Source organism: Globicephala melas, chromosome 14, assembly GCF_963455315.2.
Source record: "Globicephala melas chromosome 14, mGloMel1.2, whole genome shotgun sequence".
Taxonomy (NCBI): domain Eukaryota; kingdom Metazoa; phylum Chordata; class Mammalia; order Artiodactyla; family Delphinidae; genus Globicephala; species Globicephala melas.
This window is the reverse complement of record NC_083327.1, coordinates 37,714,880-37,729,509: the sequence shown is the minus strand read 5'-3', so window position 1 is coordinate 37,729,509 and position 14,630 is coordinate 37,714,880. Positions and strand designations below refer to the sequence as shown.

General features: G+C 38.1%; 1 protein-coding gene across 3 annotated transcripts in view; it reads right to left on the bottom strand.

Annotated features, from left to right (window-relative positions):
* The window catches only part of SOBP (sine oculis binding protein homolog), a 158,071-nt gene that overhangs the window by 137,994 nt on the left and 5,447 nt on the right, over positions 1-14,630 (bottom strand). For all 3 annotated transcript variants that reach the window (XM_060283785.1, XM_030882911.2, XM_030882912.2), the window contains exons 2-3: positions 6,335-6,473; positions 4,001-4,186 (exon numbers count right to left, since the gene is read on the bottom strand). In XM_060283785.1, coding sequence (XP_060139768.1) covers positions 4,001-4,186; positions 6,335-6,473 — 325 coding nt within the window. The remainder of the gene's footprint in view (positions 1-4,000; positions 4,187-6,334; positions 6,474-14,630) is intronic.

Below are 14,630 nucleotides of genomic sequence, written 5' to 3'. Positions count from 1 at the left end.
AAACATGTGCAGCAGAAGCAGGGTCAATGCTTGTGGTAATCACCAAGGTGCAAGAAGTTCCCCTTCCTGGAAGAAAAAGGGTGCAGGAACAGAAAAGCAATCCCCCAGGCCCAGAAATAAGCTACCCCCACAGTTCTGTCTGCAGCTGTGCAAAAGGAGAGTGGAAATCCAAGCGAGTGTGGTATCACCGTGTTCCCGATCACGAGTATTCCACTGGGCCCACTGGCTGCCAAATGTGGATGGGATCCAGTGGTGAGCCTGCCTGAGCACAGGGAACACTCTCTGGAACTAGTGCCTGACCAGATGGAGCCTTCCGGTACCTCGAAGCAGGAGCAACTTGCTTCATGATGGCAAGACTTTAAAACCAAGCTGGGGGGTTACCACTGCTAGGTCATCCTGGTTCACAGAATCACAGATGCTTAAGAGTTAGAGAACTCATCAAGTCTCCCCAAAGATGTGGACTTGAAAAAAATAACCTTTTGCAGGAACAAGCTATATCCCCTGTCACTAAGGAATCTGAAGTAGCAGATTAATAAATACTCTTATTCTGATACAGTCTAGGGAAGTTTCGTATATATACGCTGACAAGGCAACTTTATATTAAAAAGAATATTGGATTAGGAGTCAGAAGACCTTAGTACTAGTCTTGACGCAAGTAGTTAGAAGCCACCTGACCTTGAGAAAGCCATTTAACCTATTTGAGCTTCAGTTCTTTATTTAATGATATCTCAAATGCTATTTCCCAGGGTTATTGTAAAGATCAAATTAAATAAAATCTGAATGAGTTTCATAACTGTAAAGGGTTTAATACAAACATAAGGTATTATTAGCATTTTCACATAGCCGGCTTACAGTATACCAGGAATAATTTGAACACTAATCGTTCTTTTCTTTCCAGGAATCCAGAGCATACACACAATCCTCTTCTTCCCTATCCCGAGAAGTAGACACTTGCATGATACAGTCAACTCTGAATTATTCAGGGGTTGATTACCAAGGGGCCTTTTGTTCCTAGCCATCGTATGATTTATTAGTTTCCCTCAGAAATGCCCCATTAACCTATATACAGCTAGACCATTGACAGAGGGTCCCTCAACTGGATTACCTTGAATAACAACTCTGGTCAAAGTTTTAGCAAAAGGAAAAATTGAAATGATTAACTAGATGCGAGTTTTTGGATAATTTGTGGACTTTACACTTATCTATGGATAAGTACTCACATCACTGTCACAGAGGCTATGGTCATGGTCAGACAGACTGAGACTAATCCAAACAAGATCCTAGCACTTTCCCAGTGAACAACAAAGTAGCCTGTACTATCTTCTGCATGTGCAATAGGAATTTGAATATCAGTCATTCATTCATTTATTCAACAAACACTGGTGGAGTACCTATTATGTGCCAGAGCTCACCACATACCCTGAAAACCCCACTATTTTCCTGCCCTGTCACTGTCCCTTCCTCACGATATTACACAGAGCACCTTGACAAATCTCATAGCCTGACTCTTAGAAACTCTATTCACCTTCCTGGTATCATGAGACTTTTGCCAATCTTACCCTAGTGCTAGGGTCAGCAAGCTATTGTCCCTAAGCCAAACCCTGCCTGCTGCCTTCTTTGTAAATAAAGATTTATTAGAACACAGCCATGCCCATTTGTTTATGTATTATCTATGGCTGCTTTTCTGCTACCACCGCAGAGTTCAGTAGTTGTGACAGAGACGGTAGAGCTCCAAAGCCTAAAATACTATCCGACCCTTTACAGAAAAAGTTTACTGACCCCTGCACTAGATAACATAACTAAATCAAAATTCATCTCTCCTGTAAGTTTCTGCTTGGAGAATAATAGAGTAAGCTCCTTGAAAGCAAAGAACCTTTGTGTATCTTTTTCTTGTCATATAGAACCCTGGAGTAGGATCGAGTCAAGGTTTAGAGAAGATACAGAAAATTAAACATGTCCTTCCCTACATTCTGTTTTCAACAGATGAGTGCCTTGGAGTTCCATGGAAGACAGCATAAAACCACTGGTGTTCAGTTACTCTGGCTTCTAAATCCTCAGAATTCCTACATCTAAGACTTCCAAGGCTCAATTTTTGGCCTCTATCCTTTGCATATTTATTTCTTGATCTGATGTGGAATTAGAGTTAAATAGGAGCTGTGTGCTTGAATTCCACGTGGCTGGCTCAGCAGGAAACTCCAGGGCAGGTTTTTTGGCATGCCAAACTCATGTTAGCCTCAGCTATGCTAATTTCTAGAGCTGTTTGCTTTGCTCAAATAAATCTTAGAGGGGAATTTGCATTTGGATACACACTTTTTTTTTGCACAAATTATGTGCATGATAACTCTGGGGCAGAATAAGGACTGAAAAAAAAAAAGAACAAGAGGCATGGTGTTTACTGAATGGTTTTCATGTGGCAAGCACTATGCTGGTGCTTTACCTACATTTTCTCATCTCATGGCCACAACTATCCCATAAGGTGAAACTGTGATCCCCATTTTACAGATGTGGAAATCATATAACTTGTCTACACTCACAGAGCTGGTAAATGACAAAGCCTGGATTTGAACACAATCTGTCTGAATGTGAAGCCTGTGTTCTTTTCACTTAGTCACACTGTTTTATTGATACCCTCATCATCATCACCACTCACCTAAGCCCCTGGACATACTTTCAAACAATGAACCCCACATTTAACAAAATTAGTCACCCTTCTCTCCAGTTGTCCTATGCAAAATATGTGTTTGACCTTTAGGAGATAAATTTGGGTCCCTCTGCACCATAAAACAATCAACCAAAGGAGAACAGTGGCATTAGAAAGACAAACTTTATATGTAACACAAATTATGTTAGTATTTAGTAGACAAACACGATTACAAGTGATTTTGATAGGTAAATGGATTTTAATGACATATCTGAGGACCTCAGTATGAAAGGACACTTTTGCTGCTAAAATGTCATAGGCTAAGCAAAAGAATGTGCCCATACCATGAAAAAAATGTTAGTAACACTTAGAAGATGGTACCAATATATCTATAATATAAGCCAAGGAATTTATGTCTACAAATATTTTCACTATTTATGGAAACATAACCAAACACCTATCTTCCTTAAAAAAAATACAAGCATTAACTTTAGTGAGTTATGATAAGTACTGCTATCAAAACTCAGTATTTATCATTGTTCAATTCAACATACAGAAAAATAACCAGTGTAGCAATTAAACGTTCTAGCATAATTCTGACATTTTACAGCAAGCCAGATACAATATTACTGAACTTCTTTCTCTGTGTGGAGCATAACTGTAACCTAGCTTGCAATAAGATTTTAAGACTGGCTTAATAAAACAACATCATGCTCAGCCCACTGCCGTCTAGCTTAATACACCGCCATCTAATTTTCTAGAAATATAAAAGAACTGATTACATTTTCATGCAAATGAAATTCAGATCTCCATTTTTTTTAAGCTCTCAAAGAGCTTTGCACAAATTAAAAGGAACTCTGTATAAGATGGGTAACCTAGGTTGTTTCTTAAGTGGATTTATAAGAAGGCACGCTGGGGAACAAGCCTGCCACACACACTTCACAGGTTGCCCCTTCCTTCGCAAAACCCACAGAGGAGACGTGGTCCTCACTGCACCACCACCCAGCTCAACCATGGTTCCTTTTTTTCTTGCTAACCAGGCAGTATATATCTTATTTTTTTAATTAGTTCATGCTTTTTTTAATTTTAAACAGATGATTTTAGAGAAGGAAAATAACTTCTTTTATAGCCAGGGGTAGGAAAAATGTATTGTCAGTTGAAAGTTGACAGCCTAACTAGTAGTAGATTGGCCTAATAAAACAATACTACTTTAAATAATACATGCACTAACATTTCTTAGCTGCAAAGTCCCTAAAACAGTCTTTTCCAAAATTAACTTAAGCATTTAATAATTACCATAGGATGGTTAAAACAATTTTCTATCAATCATTATCACTGGAAACCCCAGTATTGACTTACCTGCTGGTGGCTTTATGAAAGGTGGAGGAATTAAAGGTACAATAATGGGCACATTGCCATGATCCTTTGACCCTGCAGGTGAGTCACTGAGTCCATTTCCTGTGGCAAGCCCTGAATAGCCTGTGCTTATATTGTATGGTGAAATAACACTGTCCTCAGGTAATTTTGGTTTTGGCAAAGAATTTTCTGTAAAAGAAGAAAATCACATTCAATATGACGAAAGGGCTTACAACCACATTTTCTCAAGTAAAATGGCTATGGAATAAAAATTTTATTTTGCAAATCTTTAAACACTTTACCAGAACTCCACAGACCATCCTGGACCTTTTCAGTCGTGTTACCATAAATTTCTAAAGGGCTTCTTTATAATTTGCTCCACTATGATAGCTAACATCTCAACTGTACTGTGGTGATGAATTTTAGCATTGTAAAAGCCCATAGAAAATTGAGAGGCAATTAACCCTTTCCATGTACAAAGTGATATACAGCAGACATCGCTCTCTGTCTACCAGGGGAGAAGCTTAAAAAGTGCCCCTGTAGCACTGTAACCAGGTCCCACTGTATTGTAAACTTGAGTGATAATATAATTAAAAGAACCAATGAAGGGAAGAGATATGGGAACAGATGTATATGTATAACTGATTCACTTTGTTATAAAGCAGAAACTAACACACCATTGTAAAGCAATTATACTCCAATAAAGATGTAAAAAAAAAAAAAAGAAAAGAAAAAAAAAGAACCAATGAGAAAGAAGCTGATGATTAGGAAAAAACTGTTGTTTCACAGGGTAGACCCATTAACCCATTAATACCCATTAAAAATTAACAAAAATGATCATAAAGAAAACTTATAATGATATGAACCTTGTGAATTTTATCCTTGCATGTGAATCATTAAAAACAACAACAGTGGCTTCCCTGGTGGCGCAGTGGTTGGGAGTCTGCCTGCCGATGCGGGGGACGCGGGTTCGTGCCCGGGTCCGGGAGGATCCCACATGCTGCGGAGCGGCTGGGCCCGTGGGCCATGGCCGTTGGGCCTGCGCATCCGGAGCCTGTGCTCCGTGATGGGAGAGGCCACAGCAATGAGAGGCCCGCGTCCCGCAAAAAAAAAAAAAGAAAAGAAAAAAAAACCAACAACAACACTCAACCATAGAAAACAACTTGTTCCCTCCAATAGCATATCCTGGCACTCTCTCCATGTTCCCCAGAGGCAAAGATTATTACCTAGACCAAGTGTTAAACGAGCTATTAGTTTACAGAATATAAACTCGACTTGCATTTTTCGTTTACAGTGAAATTGATGACATTATCTCTGTAACATGATGTGTACAATTTCATACCAAGCTTAACATAAAATTTGTCACATACGTTCAATTCCACATGCCTGCAGGACAGCTCATTTACATTTCATTGCTTGGCATATAAGAAGGAAAAGCACTATCTTAGAGACTGGAAATAAAATGCATGAACAGGTAGTTTATGCCAATAGATATTGAATGTAATGAAAATACTGATCAAATTGCCAATTATATCACACAATTAGTTTTAGTCACACTTTATTAAAGTTCCCCAAATGGATTGCTTCTTCACATAATCCTTTTCTTTGACAAACAAACACTCAATCCAAATTTAGGTTCATAAATTCAGTGTGCAGATCAACACCCACCAATGATTCTAGGCTTCATGAAATATCAGGCACTGCTACCCACCGGCAGATTCAGTGTTATTTCAGCTCCACTAACCTTCTAATTTCTACTCTTTGGCTGGGCTTTGATGATCATTCTTATGGAATTATATAGGACCCAACCTTCTACTACTCTCTTACTCTTCTTCTTAACCTATCCAAGGCTGTGTGGATGAGGCAAGGGTGAAAACTTCAAACAGAAAACAGAAATAGGGCCTTCCTTTAGAATTCCCACCCAAAAGGGGGGAGGAGAAATTATCAAACTAACCATGATTGTCTCTTACCATCTGAAAATCTAAACCTAACATTTCACTTAACAGAAAGCACCAGTCCTTAACAATTGATATATCGAAGGGTTCAGGAAACTAGAAATTAGCAAACACTGTCCCTTTCTATCAATTTGTGGGCAGGACCACAGCGCTTAGCTAGCCCTTGTCTAGCTAACTGTCCCATTGCTGGATGGAGATTAAGCTGTGTCTATTTTTGTTTTATGTTGTGCTCTTACATTCTGCAGAATTCTGCTTACGGGGATGTCCATTTAAATCAACCATTGGCATCATGAACAAAACGAGTCCCAGAGCAACTCAATTCTGGCAGGTTGAGATAGCCAATCCTTGTTTGCATGAAGGAAAGGACATTGAATATCATTACCTTTGAGAACAGAAATGTGCTGCCGGCTCTCTCCATCTGTAGGATAGTTTCTGAATTCAATATCTTCACCATCTTTCAATTCAACCTTATCATAGCCATACCAGCCAAGAAGTTCATTCATGGTGTTTTCTGCAAAGTTCTGAAAGAGAAGCATAGGCTACTTATGTATATAATCAATAACTATTTGAAAAGAACACATAAATCGAATTCTGTTTCCACTACCCATTTTCTGCCAGCCCCGCCCTACCTCCCTTAGAGTCATGTTTATTTTTCAAATCACGTTCAAAAACTGTCATGCGTTTAAATCTCAGGATGACGCAGCCAATTATGACAGGCCTTCAGACATTTGCAATTTAAAGATAACAAGAGAAAAGGTATTTGTCAGTTTTGCTTAAGAATAGGAAGTCATATTTTGGCATATCCTTCTGCAAAGTCTATATCTTTCACTAATACAAAAATATTGAAAGGTAAAAGCACAAAAACAGCTAAGAAGAAATTTTGAAACTGAAAACAATCGACCATTTTGTGGCTCAGATTAATTTAAACTAGAATTGCTTTCTAATTTAGGTGTTGTTTCTTAACATGACTCTTATCTCAGATAAAGCAAAATCTCAGCAAAGAAATAATTTCTCAACTGTCAACCACTACCATCCAGAAAGCTGAATAGTCTACAAGGGTTTCCCTTTTGTAACAGTATTCTTTAAACATTGAAGCATAATTTCCTTTACGAATTCCACTAGTGACAGATTCTTTCCCCATGAAATCAAAGGTCACTGTGATTGTCTTCTGACAAGTAACATAAAAGTACCAAATAACTTTAAGGTTACTAGCCAGCTCAGATTTTGGATAATGTATGAAAACACTTTATGAACTATAAATCAATATACAATCAGCCCTCCATATCTGCAGGCTCTGCATCTGCAGATTCAAGCAACCGCAGTTGGAAAATATTTGGGAAAAAATTCCAGAAAGCTCGAAAAAGCAAAACTTGACTTTGTCATGCAGGCAACTTTTTACACAGCACTTGTATTGTATTTACAACTATTTACCTAGCATTTACATTATATTAAGCATTATAAGTAATCTAGAGATGATTTAAAGTATACGGTAGGTTGTGTGTAGGTTATATGAAAATACTACACCATTTTATATAAGGGACTTAAGCACTGTGGATTTAGGGATTGTGGTGTGGGTGTGGGGTGTCCTGGAACCAATCCCTTGTGGATTTGGAGGGACAACTCTATAAAATATAAGGCATTATTATTGTTGTTATTATAGATATCAAGCTGTGGAAATAATGGGTAAATAATAGTTGGACAAATTTAAAGCTTATACTACCAGGTGACTATTTTTAATGAACTTAACAGCTGCTATATCTTAATGCTTGTGTGTGCCTTAAAGCATCTCTATCTGAGAAAGAGAGAGTAGAGAAGTGGTTACCCGGGGCTGGCGGCAGCGGAAACGAGGAGACTGGTCAAAGGGTATAGTATAGCATGCTGTACAGTATGGTGATTATAGCTAATAACACTATCATGTACTTGAATGTTGCTGAGATAGTTGATCCTACATCTTTTCACTGCAAAAAAGAAATGGTAACTATATGACAGGATAGAGGTGGTAGCTAATGCTACGGGTAGTAGTCATTTTACAATATATAAATGTATCAAATCAATACATTGTACACCTTAAACTTGCAGTGTTTTGTGTCAATTATATCTCTTCTCAATAAAGCTGGAAAAATTTTAATAAAAAGGATCCTATACTACAGAGTAAGATAATAAATGTTTGTTGAATTAATTTTTTTAAGGCATCTTTATCAGGCAAGGCAGGCTGAGCCTCCTAGACTGAGCTAGAAAAACTATACATTCTAACCTTCTCTGTGGCTCAAAGAACCTTTTCTCATTCTCCCTAGAAGTTGTCATTTCTGAATTACACTGGGATGTATAATTTATACCTGAAACAAGCACCCAGGCTAAACCAGCATGTGCACAGCCTCAACGTGTAAGTTCCATGTTCTCTTGAACTTCACTTTAGATTTCAGCAGGGGTTGCATAACCCCTGGTGGTCCAGTGGGTAAGACTCTGCGCTCCCAATGCAGGGGGCCTGGGTTCGATCCCTGGCCAGGGAACTAGATCCTGCCTGCGTACTGCAACTAAAAGTCCACATGCCGCAACTAAAAGATCCCACATGCCGCAAGGAAGATCCCGCATGCCACAACTAAGACTCGGTGCAGCCAAAATAAATAAATTAAATAAATAATAAATAAGTAAAAAGAAATATTAAAAAAAAAAGTAAGGATATTACACTACATAAAAACAAACCTGGCATTTCAAACCACCCACAGGATGCTAGATTTTTTTTTTTTTTTTTTTGCTTTAGTACCCACTTGAGCTCAGAGTTCCAAATGGGTCAATCTGTGATAGTATAATGCACAAGCAAGTTTTAAAAATCTAGCCAGGTTGATTCAGTGTTACCGTCCACAAGGCCAACAGCCAGCCATATCAAGCTTTACTGAGGCATTTATTCTATCTGATGGCTGGTCATGTCCACATTAAATAGACATTCTTTTCATGAATGCACGAAGATGATATGATCAATATGTATAATAAGCTCAGCAGCTTCTGGAATACCACCGAGGAGGATTCTGCTAAATGCTGCACTACTCAATCAAAAGAGATTGCTTTAATGAGGTGTCAGTCTCCCTCCCCTAACACCCAATTTCTTTCACTGAGCTGAGTGCCTGGACTGGAGAATGACAGTCCCTAAGCACACAAACCAAGGTCCTCCATCAGGGGTCTGGCAGCAGAAATCTCTGAGGATAAGGATTACATCTTGCATCAAAAAAACAATTCCCAACAGTGCTAAAAGCCAAGTTCAAGCCATCCTACTGGTTTATATGCTGTTTGCCTCAATCTCTAAGAGAAATGTGCCCAAAACCCAGAAAATCTCTTGCATAGTAACTCCTGGCCACCATATCTAATTTTCTAGACCATTTGTATCTTGGGCACCTCTTTCTCTGGTTCTGTCTAACCTCTGAAGCGACACAAAAGCTACAGATGCATAATTCACGGAGCAACCTCCCAGCCAAGGATATAGATTTGTTTGTTTTAGTCCAGCTGCAAATCCGTTCAGCCTTTCAGAACCAATCCCAGGGATGGGATCCAGAAGTTTCAGACATTCGCATAAATACTGAAACCTCAACTGGATTATTAACACAAAATTCATATTATTTGGGCATCTTAAGTGCATCACTTAGTTTACGGTTTGTCCTGAAAACTCAGAGGCTTCATGGAACAATCAATATGATCAACATGGAACTGATCTATTCCATTTTCGAGTTACTATAAATGTCAGCGAAAATAAACTCTAAAACACTCCCTTTCTTATCACTGAAAGTAAAAAGAAACATATTAATGTTTTGATATATGACTGGAAAAGCAGAAAACAAAAGGTTTATAGAGCCTTGAGCCATAACTCTCAAACTTTTCATAAAAAGTCGAACAAGATCAAAGAAAAAGAAACACCAAACTACAAGAATAGGTATCACCTCTGTCTTATATACTATTGCATTAAGAAATCAAAGAACCCCAAGGAATAAATAATTTTTAATTTCTAGTTAGAACTTGATGCTAGACATCATATGGGCTCGCTATGGTGCTAAACCAAAGGAAATGAAATGGATTTTTGCAGTTACCATCCAAGAAACATAATATATTCTAGGAGAAGTGAATTTAATGTTTATGGTCCATAAGGGTTTTCAAGTTTTTCTACCAGAAAATTAAGGTGATAAGAGTTAAAGTGCAGAGAGACTTTTGAGGTAAGGCTGTTTGATAATAGGACAAACCACTGTACTAAGAGAAGCTGTAAAATTTGCTTCCCCCCATATCTTCACCCAGAATTTCTCCTGGAGACTTAGAGCAGGAAACTCAAGTAGAATCTCTTAAAGGCCCTTCTAGCTCTAAGGTCCTGTGAAATCAAAGAATTTCTACTTATACAAGAAATAAATTGCCTTTTGCTAAGAAGTATCATAATTACAGTGATCACACAGCATAAATTTTACTGAACAGCCACTATCTCAAATATTTTATCATTGTTCCCATAAACCATCAAAATGTGCCAGAATTTCAATATTCTGGCATCCAAAACACATTTTGCAGACTGCCTCTCACCCTTGGAAGTGGCACAAAAATCCTCCCTCATACCATGTGGTCCAATTTGGGTTTGGAAAATAGGTCACTATAATTACAATGATAATGTCTAACACTCTTATAGCACTTTACAGTGTTTCCACATCCTTTAACTCTCTTGTTCCTTTCAATTACCCTGTGAGTTAGGTATTTGATTTCCACAGTAAACTTTTGGTGAACCTCTGTGACATCCTCATTTTACGACAGAAAATTGGAGCATACAGAAGGTAAATGACAGGCATGAGAGATCACCTAGTAAAGTCAGAACAAAAATACAGATCTTCAGATCCTTATACCAGGACTCTTTCTATTATAAATTCCGTACAGTCCAATATGTCAGCAACTCCAAAGGAGCTACCTCCTTGGACCAACAACAGTATTGCAAAGAAATCATATCACCGATGTCAATGTCACATACAAAGAGCTTTTCAACTAGGACATATCTACCTATGCTAAAACTTTGCTTGTTTTGCGACTTGATCATTGACCTCTACTCTCCTTAACTGTCTTTATTGTTGGGATAGGGGGGTCTTAAAATTCATAATCAAAATTTAATCTTCTCATTTGACAATTTTTTGACATCACATCTGACTCTAATGGCTTTGCACTTTTAATACTATACCTCCATACCCCTTCCTCTCCTTTCCAATTCCCCTCTCTCACCTCCAGGGTTCCTAAAGAAAGAAAAGCCTAACCTTTAATCTGAAAGCATGATCTTTTCCTAGAATTTAAAAAAAAAAAGGTCACAGAAAGATAGTGGAAAGACAGGAAACTTAACTATTTCCCCACTCCTCTGAGTTCTTGGCAAAGTTTATTTTTATTGGACTCTAATTCCCAGGACATTCATTAGACACTCTCCTTATTCAACTAGAAATACTGTATGCCTGTCAAAGTTCACTCTAAATGGTTTTTAATTGAACATTTTATCAGGTAAATAATAATGACTTGACTTCAAGTCATTTTGAAAATCACAGTAATTACAAAGCCTCAAAATACTCTGAAATGCAAGTACTTCAAGGTCTTCAAAAAGAACTAATGATTTTATTCTGAAAACACCAAAGTTTAAAATATAGGGTAGGTGCCACCGATTTCTCTTATCTCAGGCCTTGCATAACTGAATGTCAGATGTGTTTTCAACTTGGTATCCTACCCAAGAAAGTAGAAAGTTTTCAGAGAGCTCCCAATCATTCATTCAGATGAGGGGAAAGCCACATCCTCCCTCTTCCCACAAACATAATTCCCATTTCCACTCCAAGTCCTACATCCCTCCACAGTGCTAGTATAATATGTCATCTATCCCAATGAAACACACTATAAGTTACTTGAGGGCAGAAACCCTTTATTTCATTTTATGTCCCATCTAGCACAATGCCTAGCACTTAGAATCTAATCAATAAATGTGCTAACACATTTGGATACATCCATAAATATTTTTTAAATATGTAAATACAGAAAAATTATCAAACAAAATTCAGGACAGCTGATTCTAAAAATAAATATGTGAAAGCTTAAAAAATTATAATATCCAGGGCTTCCCTGGTGGCACAGTGGTTGAGAGTCCGCCTGCCGATGCAGGGGACACGGGTTCGTGCCCCGGTCCAGGAAGATCCCACAGGCCGCGGAGCGGCTAGGCCCGTGAGCCATGGCCGCTGAGCCTGCGCGTCCGGAGCCTGTGCTCCGCAACCAGAGAGGCCACAACAGTGAGAGGCCCACGTACCACAAAAAATAAATAAATAAATAAAATTATAATATCCAATGTTAATGAGCACTCTCAGACTTTTTTTTTTTTTCATGTGGACCATTCTTAAAGTCTCTATTGAAATTGTTACAATATTGCTTCCGTTTTATGTTTTGGCTTTTTGGCTTCGAGGCATATGGGATCCTAGCTCCCTGACCAGGGATCAGACCCGCATCCCTTGCATTAGAAGGCAAAATCTTAACCACTGGACCTCCAGAGAAGTCCCACCCCCAGACTATTGGGAATTCAAGTTAATTCAACTTTTAGAAAAGGTAACTTGACTCTCTGCAATAAAAGCTTAAAATTTTACATACCCTTTGATTCAGCAATTTTATTTCTAGGTATAGTAGGGACTATTCTAAGGAAATAGGTGCAAAAATATGAATGTTCAGGAATGTTTATCTCAGTGTTGCTTTCTTAGAAACAAACTATATGTCAAACAATCGGAATTCAGTTAAATAAATTATAGACTAGTCATGAAATCACTGAAATGGAATACTATTTTGCCACTAAATATATGCTGTGGATAAATTTTTACTGCCATGAAAAGTTATTAACAATATGTTAAGTTTTAAATGGAAGGTTAGTAGTTTTTTGTTTTTGTTTTCTTAAAAAACATTCATCATACATAGAAAAGGACATGAAAAGACATACATCAAAATGTTGACGGTAATGGTGTCTGGGTGGGAAAATTACAGGCTTTGTTTTTCTTTTTGCTTATTTATATTGCTTATTCTACTATTTATATCATGTCCATGTATTATTTTTATAAAAATCAAAAAATAGTTTTAATTAACACAGTCTTCTCACAGACAACCATGTCAGTCATATTCACAGTCCTAATAACAGTAAAAAGGATCTGCCAGTTACATTACTTAACTTCAAAACATTCTTACACACATTATCCAAGAAAGTGGAGCATATGAGAAATATTTTCAAAGGAAAAGGAAACCCCCAATCCTGAACAATTTACAAGGTGGGGAAAAAAAATGCTGGTATCTCTGCCAGTTAAGGTTATGAATAATAGAATGATGGTTATTTTTGGAAAATATTTTATCTCCCTTTTCACCTCCATGGGTTCTGACTGACTTCTGAGGTAGATTTCTATTAAGCATCACTGGGTTCACTAATTAAGATTTTTAAAGGGCTGAGGGGATGAAGCTGTAGAAGAAAAGCAGTTCCTTTTGTAGGAAGTAGGAATTAAACTTGATTAGAAATCAATTTCTAGCTCTACCTATCCCCAGGTCTGAAAGTTAAAAGAATTATAATATCCAGTGTTAATGAGCACTCTCAGACTACTGGGAATTCAAGTTGATTTGACTTGAAGTCATCTCTCTTAACACAGACCTAATGGATTGGTTTTATTTTAAGGTTCTACCAAGAAGCAGGCAACATTTAAACAGTGAAAAAGAACTGTGGGAAGAGCCCTTTACAGACTACAAAGTACTTCCATGCTCATGATCCTACTGGGTCTGATGGTATCCTAAGGATAAGCCACTCCCACAGACATCCCATGTGAGGGTCATCCACATGCATGTTATGTTAAGAGCAGCCAGATTCATACTCTTGGTGCAGACTTTACCCATTGAGCCTTGCTGTTTGTATCTGAACTGCATACAGATTTTTGGCCTGAAATCCTTTTAAGAAGGTCACTGAGCTCCATCTGGGTCATTTTGCAGCATTGTTCTCAGCCACGACACAATGATTAGCACACAGTTCTAAGGGCAGAGGACATATCAAAACACTAAAATCCAGCTCCGACCTGGAGCCGGCCTGAGGAGAAAGTCTCGTTCTCTTATTGACACAGTCTGAATTAGATGGGTGTATTATTGTCACATGAAACCAAGATTGTGTGTTTCCACATATAAAAATCTACGTTGCTTTATTGTCTTGTTGTGACACAGAACAGACAATTATGTCCCCATGTTTTAATCTGTGGCCAGGACATCAAATGTCCTAAAAAGGTCAAAGAAATGTGTGAAATTGTGGAGCCCAGCCCTGGGGCCAACACTGTAGCAGGCATGGCAGGTGTGCAGCTGTGTGCAGCTGTGTCCTATCACAGCTGCAGCACTGGCCTTAAAATCACCAAGTCTTGTTACATTGTTTTCCTGTCCATGCCAAAAGCCACTGGCCTTAAAGCAGGACAGAGTTCCACAACCCTTTAGTTATATAAGAGATATTAACACCCATCAGTCTACAGATTCTAAAATATACATTCAGCAAATCTCACCCAGCACAGGCTTTCACGTCTGTTTACATGTTTCAGTTGGCACCATCAAAAACAAAGTTGTTTTTTTTTTTTTCATTCTACCCTGGAATATCCCTTCTCTTTTAGGAAAATATTCAATAATCTTATTAGCTTGAGTACAAG